The 13,414-nt window shown below is 42.9% G+C and overlaps 1 protein-coding gene across 1 annotated transcript; it reads right to left on the bottom strand.

The window, feature by feature from the left end:
- Positions 1-1,350: 1,350 nt before the first annotated feature.
- On the bottom strand, positions 1,351-13,186 carry LOC122555589 (lysozyme C-1/C-2-like). The gene is made up of 4 exons (XM_043701615.2): positions 13,029-13,186; positions 6,593-6,766; positions 5,228-5,303; positions 1,351-1,713 (listed from the first exon to the last, which is right to left on the bottom strand). The coding sequence occupies exons 1-4, from the start codon at positions 13,156-13,158 to the stop codon at positions 1,650-1,652; spliced, it is 444 nt and encodes a 147-aa protein (XP_043557550.2). The 5' UTR covers positions 13,159-13,186; the 3' UTR covers positions 1,351-1,649.
- Positions 13,187-13,414: the final 228 nt, after the last annotated feature.

Genomic DNA, 13,414 nt, shown 5'->3' with positions numbered 1-13,414 from the left:
TTTCCTAGGATGATGACGTCAGCTTGTAAGAGAGGGCATAACTACAAATTGAGGGGTGATAGATTAAAGACAGATGTCAGAGGCAGGTTCTTTACGCAGAGTGGTCAGGGCGGCCAGCAGTTTATTTTAGATTAATTTATCACCTACCATGGTGAGATTTGAACCCATTCCCTCACACCTTGATTTGGGGTATCTGAATTACCAGAGCAGTGACACTACCTCTCTACCCCCAGCTCCACTTATATATGGGGGCTAAGGGAAATATTGTATTAATTCTGGATCACAGTTTAGATATGATTCTTAGTTACCACTGATGTTAAAAATATGTTTGATTCATAATTAACACAGTATTTTTGAGTTCATTAAAGAACTCATGCTTGGTCATTATTTGTTTTGTTTGTGATAGTCGTACAAAAACAGAATTGGCTGTTTTGTTGATTGATTGAACCTTGAATGAACTCTTGGTGCAGTGGTAACCCCAGTAGAATATGATTATTAACGCACTCCTCCCCCCATAGTTCTCACAACATTTCACCCTTTCAATAACAGCTCTTGTAGGAGAAGGTGAGGACTACAGACGCTGGAGATCAGAGTCAAGAGTGGTGCTGCATAAGCACAGCAGGTCAGGCAGCATCCAAGAAGCAGGAGAATCGATGTTTCAAGCATGAGCCCTTCAGCTCTTATGCCATTTCCCGTAGCTCTGTCTCTGTCACCTCTGGAACAGAAGCTCCAGGTTTTAATTCCACTTGTTAGGTGCCACAATATGGTCAAACAGATTGACTATCAGCCTGGAATTCCTCTCAACCTGCCTACGGAGGCAGTAAGAGGGATTGACTTGGCACGACTTCCCTCAGTCTAAAGGGTCTGGTTTCAGACCAGTGACGTCTTTCAGGAATGAGGTGGAGCTGCCGGTGTTGGACTGGGGTGGACAAAGTTAAAAATCACACAACACCAAGTTATAGTCCAACAGGTTTATTTGTAGGTACTAGCTTTCGGAGCGCTGCCCCTTCATCAGGTGGCTCATGGAGTTTGCATGACAGTGTCATCTTTTGCTTTAAATTTTGTCTCTTATGGTCCTGCTCCACTACTACCTGATGAAGGAGCAGCGCTCTGAAAGCTGGTGCTTCCAAATAAACCTGTTGGATTATAACCTGGTGTTGTGTGATTTTTAATGTGTTTCAGGAAGACTAGCTATAGAAACAGCCAGATGCACATGCTTTGCTTCATGCACCACTGGATTTAAGAAAGTACCAACGTCTCATAACAGGATCCCAAATTCATCAAGATTTCACTGCAACCAACTCATCACTTCCAGAATTATCTATTAATTAATGGAATGAAACACTTGAATTTTGATTTTTGCTTGTGTTTATTTCGATAAACTGTGACAAAACTTTTTGTTTTATTTAGCTGTCTTAACAGTGCAAAGCTAGATATTGCAAGTGTTCCATGCTCTTATATTTAAGGACATTTAAATGGTCATTGAATAGACACATGAATGATAATGGAATAGTGTAAGTTAGTTGGGCTTTAGATTGGTTTCACGGGTCGGTGCAACATCGAGGGCCGAAGGACCTGTACTGCAATATAATGTTCTATGTTCTTTTTCAAAGCGAGAGGGTCCCATCAACACGATGTCCTCTTCCTTATCAGAAGCAAAAGTAGGAGTAATATTTGATCCATTTACCTTTGCAGTTTTCGACCCAGCTGCTCCTGCAAAACGAAAGCATCAGAGACATGACATCAGTCAGCAACACGTACCCCTGTTATAAATCTTTTAGTGGGATTACCTTTTCCTGCTCCTCAAAGTTTACTCTCCTCCTCTCCTGAAAGTCCTGACTCTTTCTGAAAGTGAAGCAACTCATACAGAGCGCACTCAGCAATCATTGCCCATGCATGTGCCTTTTTTTCAATTTATTTTCAGGATGCAAGCGTCCCTGGTTAGGCCAGTGTGTATTGCCCAGAGGGCAGTTAAGAGTCAACCACATTGCTGCAGGTCTGGAGTCACATGTAGGCCAGACCGAGTAAGGATGGCAGAGTTTCTTAATTAATCAGATGGGTTTTTCCACAACAATTGGCAATGGATTCATGATCATCATTAGATCCCTAATTCCAGATTCTTCATCAGCCATGGTGGGATTTGAACCCAGGTCCCCAGAACATTAGCTGATTTTCTGGATTAATAGTCTAACAATAATACTACTGGGCCATCACCTCTTACTCTGTCTAAGAATGATTTCAAAATTCCACTGTATCAAACAACACCTGGCTGTCCAACGAACTTTCTTCTAGAATTCAGAGTCTGTCCGTACTTCTAACTATTTAACTATACATTGATGTGATAAAAAAATGGATAAATAGAGTCTTGGATTTTCTAACAGTATAGAAAGAGACTATTTGGTCCCTTGTGTGCTTGCCAGTTCTCTGTTAGAGCAATTCAAGTTGTTTCACTCCCCTTCCTTTTTCCATGTAATTCTGATGCAAAAAAGTTGTCCAATTTAATCTAGGCTCCTGCCCTTTCACCAGAGCCCAATATATTGTTCCTTTTCCTTTGTGAAGTTTAATGGGGTCTCTACAACAAATCCCTCTCTATAAATACAAGAATGACCACATCCATTGCAACAAAAATCTCTAGTGCACGCTCTCTAACAATCATTATAGTTCTCTCTCTGACAGTAATGCCTAATAGGATCTCGACACTCGACCAACATGTGGAGATGTGGTCATCACAGACCCCACTTGCTTCAAACGATGGGCCGAGTCTTGTAACCATCCCCAGGAGATGGACTGAGATTGAGGACCAGGATGAAAGCTGAGGGATGGTTCATTGCACTGTCACAGCAGCTCTGTCAAAGAGTACTTGTAATAACAGAAACCAGTCACTGAACAGAATCCAGTCATGGTGTGGGAATGAAAATATTTCAACATGTTTTCACCTCCTTCAGTAGCAGCCTCTTTCCCATGTTCCCTAACGCAGTGAGGAAATAGTTCTGCAGCCAAAAGAGAAAATGCTGGAAAATCTCAGCAGGTCTGGCAGCATCTGTAAGGAGAGAAAAGAGCTGACGTTTCGAGTCTAACTGACCCTTTGTCAAAGCTTTGTCAAAGGATCAGTTAGACTCGAAACGTCAGCTCTTTTCTCTCCTTACAGATGCTGCCAGACCTGCTGAGATTTTCCAGCATTTTCTCTTTTGGTTTCAGATTCCCAGCATCTGCAGTAATTTGCTTTTATTTAAATAGTTCTGCATCATTCAGCATTGCTTTTCCTGCAGGAATTTGTCCTCACATTGGCCACAGCCTCATAGAATGGGCTGTCACATGGTCCTCATGGCCATCAGATTCAACTTTCTCACCTGATAATTGAGCCGCAATTGGCCAGTTGCCTGCGACTGAATGGTCACAGCTGGTGACTGGGGAGTGTACTGGACATGAACATTCCATAACACACACACCTCATTGCAACAAGATTTGTAATTCACAATCTCTCATTTTAGTTTTGACTGCCACACACTCACCTCACTGTAACACAATTTATAAAACACACACTTGTTGTAGTATTGTAGAAAATACATACACTCCAATGTAACACACTCTTTAACACATCTCTCAGTGTTACATAATAGAATACACCCCTTACTGGAGCACTCTATAACACATCCACTCTGCAACACCTTTATTGGTCAGAGCATTGAGTTGGGAGGTCATGTTGTGGTTGTACAGGACATTAGTTAGGCCACTGTTGGAATATTGCAAGCAATTCTGGTCTCCTTCCTATTGGAAGGATGCTGTAAAACTTGAAAGGGTTCAGAAAAGATTTACAAGGAAGTTGCCGGGTTGGATTGTTTGGGCTATAGGGAGAGGCGGAATAAGGTGAGGCTGTTTTCCCTGGAGCATCGAAGGCTGAGGGGTGACCTCATAGGCGTTTATAAAATCACGAGGGACATGGATAGGGTAAATCGACAAAATATTTTCCCTGGGGTGGGGGAGTCCAGAACTAGAGGGCATAGAGTCATAGAATCATACAGATGTACAGCATGGAAACAGACCCTTCGGTCCAACCCGTCCATGCCGACCAGATATCCCAACCCAATCTAGTCCCACCTGCCAGCACCCGGCCCATATCCCTCCAAACCCTTCCTATTCATATACCCATTCAAATGCCTCTTAAATGTTGCAATTGTACCAGCCTCCACCACTTCCTCTGACAGCTCATTCCATACATGTACCACCCTCTGAGTGAAACGATTGTCCCTTAGGTCTCTTTTATATCTTTCCCCTCTCACCCTAAAGCTATGACATCTAGTTCTGGACTCTCCCACCCCAGGGAAAAGACTTTGTCTATTTATCCTGCCCCTCGATTTTATAAACCACTATAAGGTCACCCCTCAGCCTCCGATACTCCAGGGAAAATAGCCGCAGCCTGTTCAGTCTCAGCTTTGAATATTAATGCTTACCTGCTCGGGTGAGGGTCTTGCATACTGTAAAGTATTTATTAGCTGGCTTGGCATGCAAGCATTGGGATGATGTGGTGAGCAGGACGGAGTTTTAATTTAACTCATTGGTTTAGGGTGAGAGGGGAACGATATTAAAGGGACCTAAGGGGCAACGTTTTCACGCAGAGGGTGGTACGTGTATGGAATGAGCTGCCAGAGAAAGTGGTGGAGGCTGGTACAATTGCAATATTTAAAAGGCATTTAGATAGGTGTATGAATGGGAAGGGTTTAGAGGGATATGAACCATGTGCTGGCAAATATGATTAGATTAGGTTGGGATATCTGGTCGGCATGGACAAGTTGGACTGAAGGGTCTGTTTCCATGCTGTGCATCTCTCAGACTCTATAAATCTATAACATACCCCACACTTTAACACACTTCATAACACACCCCTCACTCTAACACTCTCTATAACACACCCTCACTGTAACAGACACTTTGACAGACCCTTACTATAACACACTAATACACACTCTTCAATGTAACACAATCTATACCAGACCCTCACTATAATACTTTATAACAGACCCTTCATTTTAACACATTCCATAACACACCCCTCACTGTAACACTCTCTATAACACACCGTCACTGTAACACTCTCTTACTGATTTGTGAAACTCTGTTTAAAATTGACTGTATTGTGTGTCCATTGTACCACCGAAGTACTTTTATTGAATGTAACCTCATACTTAAACCTAAATTGAGAGAAAAATGTATCAAAAGTTGAACTTACCAGGCCTCCATTCCTTTTGAAGCCACTATTTTTGCAGCACACTCAATGTCAGGTTTCAAATTATTACTCAGTAGTTCTGTATGAAGAGAAGAAACGTGGTTTTGTATTAATTGGTTATGAGAAGGCGCTCAGGTGAAAAGTCCCAAGAGCACAGGGAAGTGGATGCTGTGGATGCTGGAAATCTAGAACAAGCACCAAAATTGCTGGAGAAACTCAGCAGGTCTGGCAGCATCTGTGGAGGGAGAAACCGAGTTAACGTTTTGAGTCCAGTCTGACTCTTCTTCAGAACAGAAAGGTGAAAAAGGAGCTCTAAAGAAGGGTCAGCCTCGAAATATTCATTTTGTTTCTCTCTACAGACACTACCGTACTCACTGAGTTTCTCCAGTATTCTTCTTGTTGCTTGTGGAGTTATCGATTCGGAATAACTTGTGACTGGTAGGGAGTGGGTATGTGTAATTAAAGGGGGATCAGCAGTGAAGGCAGGAGGCACAATTTCAATTTTCAGAAGTGGTAGTGCCTCACCATATCATTTAAATATCCCTAAAGAATTCATATGCAGTGAATCTGCCTTGATTCACCCCTTACAATGTAGTTTGACCTCTGTGGGGTAAAGCAAGACTGGCAAGCAACAATGGCTGACATAACTAACTAACCTGTTGTGACTGAGCTTCTTTCTGACACACATTGTTTGAAAGACTGAGGCTGGAAGATGCTTAGCGATTCCTACACTGTGAAATAGGTGGGGTTTTGCTGACAGGGTAGGATGGGACTTCTGCATGTGTGGGGTGGGGGTGGGGGGCATGTTGCAGAGATCTGAGTTTCAGTTCTCTACCTCAGAAAAGGTTGGAAGAGTCATGGCTATATATTAAAAATATCAGCGATTGAATAAATTGGAGGGTGGGAGGGAAGGACACTCTCATTATTATGCTGTTGCACAGGGAAGGATGAAAAATAGTTCCATTTCTTTTAAAATGACATAACATACTGCTCAGGAAAACCAAATCTCTTTTCACATGCAGGTACTTTCTCTGGGATACTGCCATTCTAGCTGGGGTAGGGGAATATGTCAGGGTTTTGAGACATCACAGTATTCGCCAAGCAGTATTGAGCTGAATGGCCAGTTAGTCTATCTATGTTTTGATGGCCAAATGGAGAATACTGGCCAGGACAAAGGCATGTTGATGGTCACATCTGATGTTATGCCATGTTTAATTTCTTTCCCCATTTAAGCCAATGTGGAAGAAACTAGGTGGCGTGTAAATGGCGTTGACTATTCATTATTACTTCATTATTGCTGGTGTTATGTTGCAATTACCAATAAGTAATTCTGTAATTCTGAGACTGACACTCAGCCAGTTCACATACCAGTACATCTGATCCCACAGCCGTTTTCTGAGTTTGGAGTTTTTCCATCATCACACCACCACTTGCTACTGATCTGAAAGATCCCATATTGTGATGCCCAGGCCTCTCCATTCCGTGTTTCATGACCGATTTCCATTGTGTTGTATTGACTCACGTGGTCGGCCAAGCACACCCCTAGAATGACGAAGGAGGCAAGAAACAGCATCATTCTATTTGCTTTCCAAATAACATGCTACATCTTCAGACTAACCTGAACGCTTTCATTTGGAGCAAGTGACAAATGCAAATGATTTACCTCACATTCTGGAGGACGGCTATAGCAAATTTTGCCTTTGCAGCAATCCTGGAGTGAATTTCCTGAATTTCTCACATTTAACCACTTACATGCGACTGATGGGGGTGGATGTTGGGGGAGGATAAACAAAAAAGAAGCTTTGCATTTATGTAGCAACCAGACATCAGAAAGAACTTTGCCCCCAGGGAAGTACTTTCTCTTGTGGGTGTGTTGGTTGTTGTAATGTAGGAAATGGGATGGCTAATCTGCACTCAGCAGTGCCCCACAAACAGCGATGTGAGAACGATCAGATTGGTTTTGTTGTGGTGTTGACTGAGGGGTAGATATGGGCCCAGGCACTGGGGATAGCTCGAGAGTGTGGTGCTAGAAAAGCACAGCAGGTCAGGCAGCATCCAAGGAGCCTGATGAAGGGCTTATGTCCAAAACGTTGATTCTCCTGCTCCTCGGATGCTGCCTGACCTGCTACGTTTTTCCAGCACCACACTCTCGACAGTGATCTTCAGCATCTGCAGTCCTCACTTTCTCCATTGGGGATAGCTCATCAGTCTTCTTTGAAATAGTATCCAAGGATCTTCTGCTCCACTTGAGGAGAAGGATGGGACCTTTGTGTAATGTCTCATCCAAAACACAGTACCTCTGGCAGTATAGAACTCTCTCTCTACTGCACCAGAGTGTCAGTCCTGGATTTGGTATCTGAGCCCTGAATTCAACCCAAAATCTTTCAAATTAGGTACAAGCATGCAGTGGAGAAACAGCTGACACGTATGAGAAAAAGAAATGAAAGAGGGAAATAGAAACTCAGGGCAAGACATTGGCATTCTCATCCACAGTCAACTGAAGGCAACCATTGTGGGAACTAGAGCAGAGTACAAGATGGGCCTTTATTTGGCAAATAAAAGCAGGAAGTGCAGGAGAAACTCAGCAGGTCTGACAGCATCTGTGGAGAGAGAAACAGAGTTAACATTTCAAATCAAATGTGACTTTTCGTCAGGACATTTTGCTAGTTTTTTTCAAATTCCCTTGATGATGACAATTGTTGCAGAGACTTGGTTCATTTGTAAACTATTACCTTGATGGAGTGCCGTGTTGGAAATTCATTTTTATACTACGCCACAGCTAATGCAACCCTGCCCTTCTCCAAGGTAGTCAGAAACGCAAACAAAAAATATCAGAAATCTTCAGCAGGTCCTCCCCTGGTCTGCTGAATATCCACAGCATTTTCTGGTTATATTCCAGACTTGATAAACATAAGCAAACTCGCATCTGTTTCAGAAATGAAGTCGCTCTGTGCATTTCATTGCACCACTGTTCCTTAAAACTGCACAAGTTCCACAAAGGCTTTAAGATTTATTTCCACAGATTTTGCCAATTGTTGGCGGTTATTGCATTTGTTTGATTTTAAATTTTACAGCCAGAAGGCTTGACAGAAACTCTGACATACTTTTAAACTTGGTGAATTGATCAGTAATTTGTGGAATGAGACATGCAGGGGTAAAAGTAAGGTAGTTAGACCAATCCTTTGTACATTACTCCTTAGTCGTCAGATGAAGTGTTGTGTCAGTTTCTGGCCACTACATCTAAGGAAGGGAACCAGAAGAGATTGCCAGCAACTATTTGTTATTTATGTGTCACATTTAATGCAATAAAACCTGTCATCTTTCAGTTATTCAGAGGCGAATATTGCAGAGAAAAGATCTGTTTTGCTAAAGCTTTGTGTCTTGCATTCATTGGGACAATTTGCAAGAACTTACAATGTAAAGAGGGAACAATGGTTATGCTGTGTGACATTGATCAGTTAGATGATATCTGACTGTTAACTGCCAAGCTTTGTTAAATTCAGGTAAAGAAGAAAAAGTGTGCTTGTGTCAGGTAATGAATACAATTGAGAAACACGAAGAATAGAGCAGGTTCGGAGGGGTGGTAGAGAATTCCTACCATGCAGAAAGCAGACATTCAGCCCATCAAGTCTACATCTGCACGGCAATTTAGCATGGTCAGTCCACCTAACCTACACAGTGTTGGACTGTGGGAGGAAAGCAGAGCTCCCAGCAGAAGCCAACACAGATATAAAGTGTTCATGCAAACTCCTTACAGACAAGTCACCTGAGACTAGAATCGAACCCAGGTCCCTGGCACTGTTGCGCCAATTGCTGAGCCATCGTGCTGCTCACATTCTCCACTACAGAAGGCTGTAGGGGCCAGGGCACTGAATATATTCAAGTATTTCTATTTGTTTAAATGCAGCACTTATTCTGCCACAGTTGAGGCAGGTAGCACATGGTGAGGAAGCATATTGGAGAAGCAAAGTGGGACTATGAGAAAAGACTGGCAGCCAACATAAAGGGGAATCTCAAAGTGATCTGTAGGCATATCTATCGTAAGAGAATGACTAAAATAGGAATAGGGCTGATTAGTGAACAAAAAGGGGATTGTGTATGAAGAGACAGAGCATGGCTGAGGTACTAAATGAACACTTTGTATCAGACTTTAGCAAGGAGGTAGATGCTATCCAGGTCATGAGGACAGAGGAGGAAACTCTGTCATGAGAGGAGTTCAACATTGATAAGGAAGAAGTCTTGGGTAGACTGTTGGGTCTTAAAGTTCACCAGGGATTGATGAGATGCATCCAAGGATTTTGAATCAAGTGAGAGTGGACATTGCAGGGCAAAGACCACAATGCTTCAATATTGTTTAGACTCGGGGAGGTTCCAAATGGAGAATTGCAAACATGCTGATTTTGTTCAATAAAAGATATTGTGATGTTAAATCCAACCATTATAAACCAGTTAGTTTCACGTTCATGGTGGGGAAGCTTCTACAAACAATTACTCAAGATAGAGTTTGTCATCACATGGAAAGAGGTGGGCTAATTCAAATGGAAGAACAAAGACTTCCAGATGGGAAATCATATTGAGCTAATTTGTTGAAGGTTTCGGAAGAGGTAAAAGAAACAGTGAGGGTCATGTTGATGGTATGATGTGTTTGGGCTTCCTGGAGGTTTTTGATGCAGTGCCTTACAACAGATTTATGAGAAACATTATGCTCATGGAATAAAATGGTCAGTCATAATGTGAATAAACAACTGGCTGAATGATAAGACACAGAGAGTTGTGCCCACTAGATATCTTTCAGGGCTGGAAGAAGGTGTGTAATAGAACTCCCTAAGGGTCAGTATTGGGACCCTTGCTTTTCCTGTTTCAGGTTAATGATCCGGGTGGTCAGGGGAACAATTTAAAGTTTGCACATGATCAAATCTTGAAAACATTGTGAATGGTGAGGCGGCAGTGGGGAATTTCAAAAGGACATTGATAAATGTGTGATGTGGGCAGACTGGTGACTGATGTGATTCTATGCAGAGAAGGCTGAGTTGATGCACTTTGGTTGGAAGAGCATTGAAAGACAATATAAAATAGGGATTACAAATCGAAAGGGGCTGCATGAACCCACATCATTGAAGGAGGAAGTAAGGACTGCAGGTGCTGGAGATCAGAGTCAAGACTGTGGTGCTGGAAAAGCACAGCAGGTCAGGCAGCATCCAAGGGCATTCCTGATGAAGGGCTTTTGCTCGAAAAATCAATCCTGTTCCTTCTCCTTGGATGCTGCCTAACAGGTTGTGCTTTTCCAGCACCACACTTTCAACATCCTTGAAGCTGACAATGAAGTTCAGGCACAGAGACAGTTTAATGGAGCAGTCTGTTTCCTGGAGTTTATCAATGAGGTCATAGGGTACAAGAGCAAGGGAGTGATGTTGAACTTGTTAGACCACAACTGGAGGATTATATCCAGCTTTAGGTGACACATTACAGGAACGATGGCAATACACTGGAGAGTGTGCCAAGGAGAATGACCAGAATTGTTCCCAGGGTTGAGCACATTCAGTTCAGAGGATCGATGGGAGTGGGTGGGATTATTCTGCTTGGAGAGGTGAAGACCTGATAAAAGTTTTAAAAATCATGAGAGGGCTGGATAGAGTACAGAGGGAGAAAGTGTTCTTGTTCATAACAGGATGAAGAATGACAGGTCAGAGGTGATTTTTGAAAGAGCCAAATGTGATGTGAGAAAAATGATTTTCACAAAGCGAGTGGCTCGAGTCTGGAATGCTCCTTCTGGGAAAGTGGCGGAGGCAGCTTCAACTGAGATACTCAAGGGTCATGATACTCATTTGAAGAACTGGTATAGCACGATGGGCAGAAAGACCTCCTTCTGCACCCTAACATTTCTGTGGTACTGTGGGATGTGCATTTTTATACCATTTGTCAACTTTTAGCATGGTCAGCAATATTGGCGTGATAAAACCTCTCAAGCATTTTTACAACAGCATTATCAAATACAGCATTGGGGGAGATAATCAAAAGCTCCTACAAAGAGGTAGGTTTTTAAGGAAAAAGTGAGGGGGAGAGTTTGCGATGTTCAGAATGTGGGGGGAGTGGGAGGAGGGTGGTGGGAGGGGTGGATTCCAAGCCCAGGTCAATTCAGGGTCCAGGCATAGTGTGAGGGGAAGTGGGAATATGTCAAAGGGTCATGAGGTCAGAGGAATTTACAGAGACAGGCACCAAGCCACAGAAGGATCTGGAAACAGGGATGAAAATCAAGGCATTTTGTAATAGGGAGCTGAAATAGGTCAGTGAGCATAGGGGTGATAGACAAATGGAATATGGTGTGAGTTAGAATGTGGACTGTGAACATGGAGGGTTTGGATGGCATCAAGTTCATAGAGAGAGTATAACATGGTAGGCCTAATGCATGAGGAAGGTCATCCCTGAAGGTAACCAGGGCAAAAATCATGATTTTACTCACAGATGAGCTGAGACAGTGACATAGGTGAACGATGCTAAGATAGGAATAAAAAGACATAGTGACAGCATGGATAACTGACTGGAAGCTGATGGTTAGGCCAAACGTTCTGTACCCTGCTAAACCTGCTCACAATTCCGGCATCATTCTCAACTCGTAAGTAGTTTCAACAGAGGAGAACAGGACATGATCTTGTTTGACATAATCCAACTAGATCTGGCACAAAGTTGCTGGAGAAACTCAGCAGGACTGGCAGCATCTGTGGAAAGAAAACAGAGTTAACTTTCCGGATCCAGTGACTGTTCTTCAGAACACGGTTGTATGGTGTATCCATCCTGGTCTGAAGCCTTCAGGCTGAGGGAAGGGGAGAAAGGTTCAGTGTGTGAGAGATTAATGGTTTTAATGTGAATTAGAATGTTCCGGAATAGTTCCAAAGAGACAGAAACACAACTACTAGAAAAGTTGTGTTTCCTTCAGCCAAAGATGTTTCAGGTAAGAGGTGTTCAAAAGTATGAATAATTTGATTAAATAAATAAGGAGCAACTCCTTCCAGAACAGAGACCAGATACCAAGTGTGGCAGGTTTAAGTGAAATTAGTAATATAATGATTAGATTTCCTACAGTATGGAAACAGACCCTTCAGCCCAACAAGTCCACACCTCTGAAGACCCATTCCCATACCCTATAGTTACCCCTGACTAATGCATCTAACACTACGGGCAATTTAGCAAGACCAATTCACCTGACCTGCATATCTTTGGACTGTGGGAGGAAACAAGAGCACCTGGAGGAAACCCACACAGACACGGGGAGAGTGTGCAAACTCCACACAGACAGTCACCGAGGCTGGAAACAAACTCAGGTCCCTGGCGCTGCGAGGCAGCAGTGCTAACCACTGAGCCACCGTGCAGCCAGCATTCCTTGTTGTATTCAGTGAAGTGCTAGGGTTGGGAGCAGATCAATAACACTGGAACTGGTTAGAAAGGTGAAGGAGAAGATAGAGTAAGGGACATGAGCATAGTAAGATAAATAATCCAGAGATCCAGCAGCTGCACTATAGATTGAAGAGTCCCGTTCAATGCTGTACCTTTCTGTTATCTCACACAGTTGGGACTCCGTGGGAAGAGATCAAAGGGAAAGATCCTTTCATTCTCTCTCTCTGACTCCATGGATCCCGAAGCTGGGCTAAGATCAATGTACTCAGTCTGGGTTAGTTAATCTATCCCCTGGCCCCCCTCATGTCACATGCAGCTGCTCACTAACTGACAGAAATACAAGGGAAACCCACAGCCAACATCTGCAACAGCACTCAGCGTTGTTTAAATAGAACAGAGAATCATTACTCACAGTCTGCCACGCTGTAGTGGGTGAATTTTGTCAGTACAGAATCCTTGATAGCTTTAACAACTTGACATCGTGAAAGGATTTCGGCACTGGAGACTGCAAGCAGGACACTGAGAACAATAAGGAGCTTCATTGTCGTGGCAGCAGATGTGTCTGGATCTGGCTGAAGTTGCACTTTTATACAGGATTGTGTCTGTGGTTATCAGTTCCTAATTAAACAGGAACCTTGGAAAAACATCAAGTGTAAACTGTGTTTCTGAGATTAGTATCAAGTTCCTGAATGGTAAGCAGTTGTTTAACAAACAATGTAAAAAAGCCAGGGGAGGAAGCAAACACCTTTCAGGCTGACTCCATTGATTTTAGTCCTGGAGTGGATGTATTGAGAGGGT

Source organism: Chiloscyllium plagiosum, unplaced genomic scaffold (genome assembly GCF_037043375.1).
Source record: "Chiloscyllium plagiosum isolate Xiang-an unplaced genomic scaffold, Cpla_swu_hap1 HiC_scaffold_12, whole genome shotgun sequence".
Classification (NCBI taxonomy): domain Eukaryota; kingdom Metazoa; phylum Chordata; class Chondrichthyes; order Orectolobiformes; family Hemiscylliidae; genus Chiloscyllium; species Chiloscyllium plagiosum.
The sequence above is the reverse complement of the archived record's forward strand: the minus strand, read 5'-3'. Positions and strand labels throughout refer to the sequence as shown.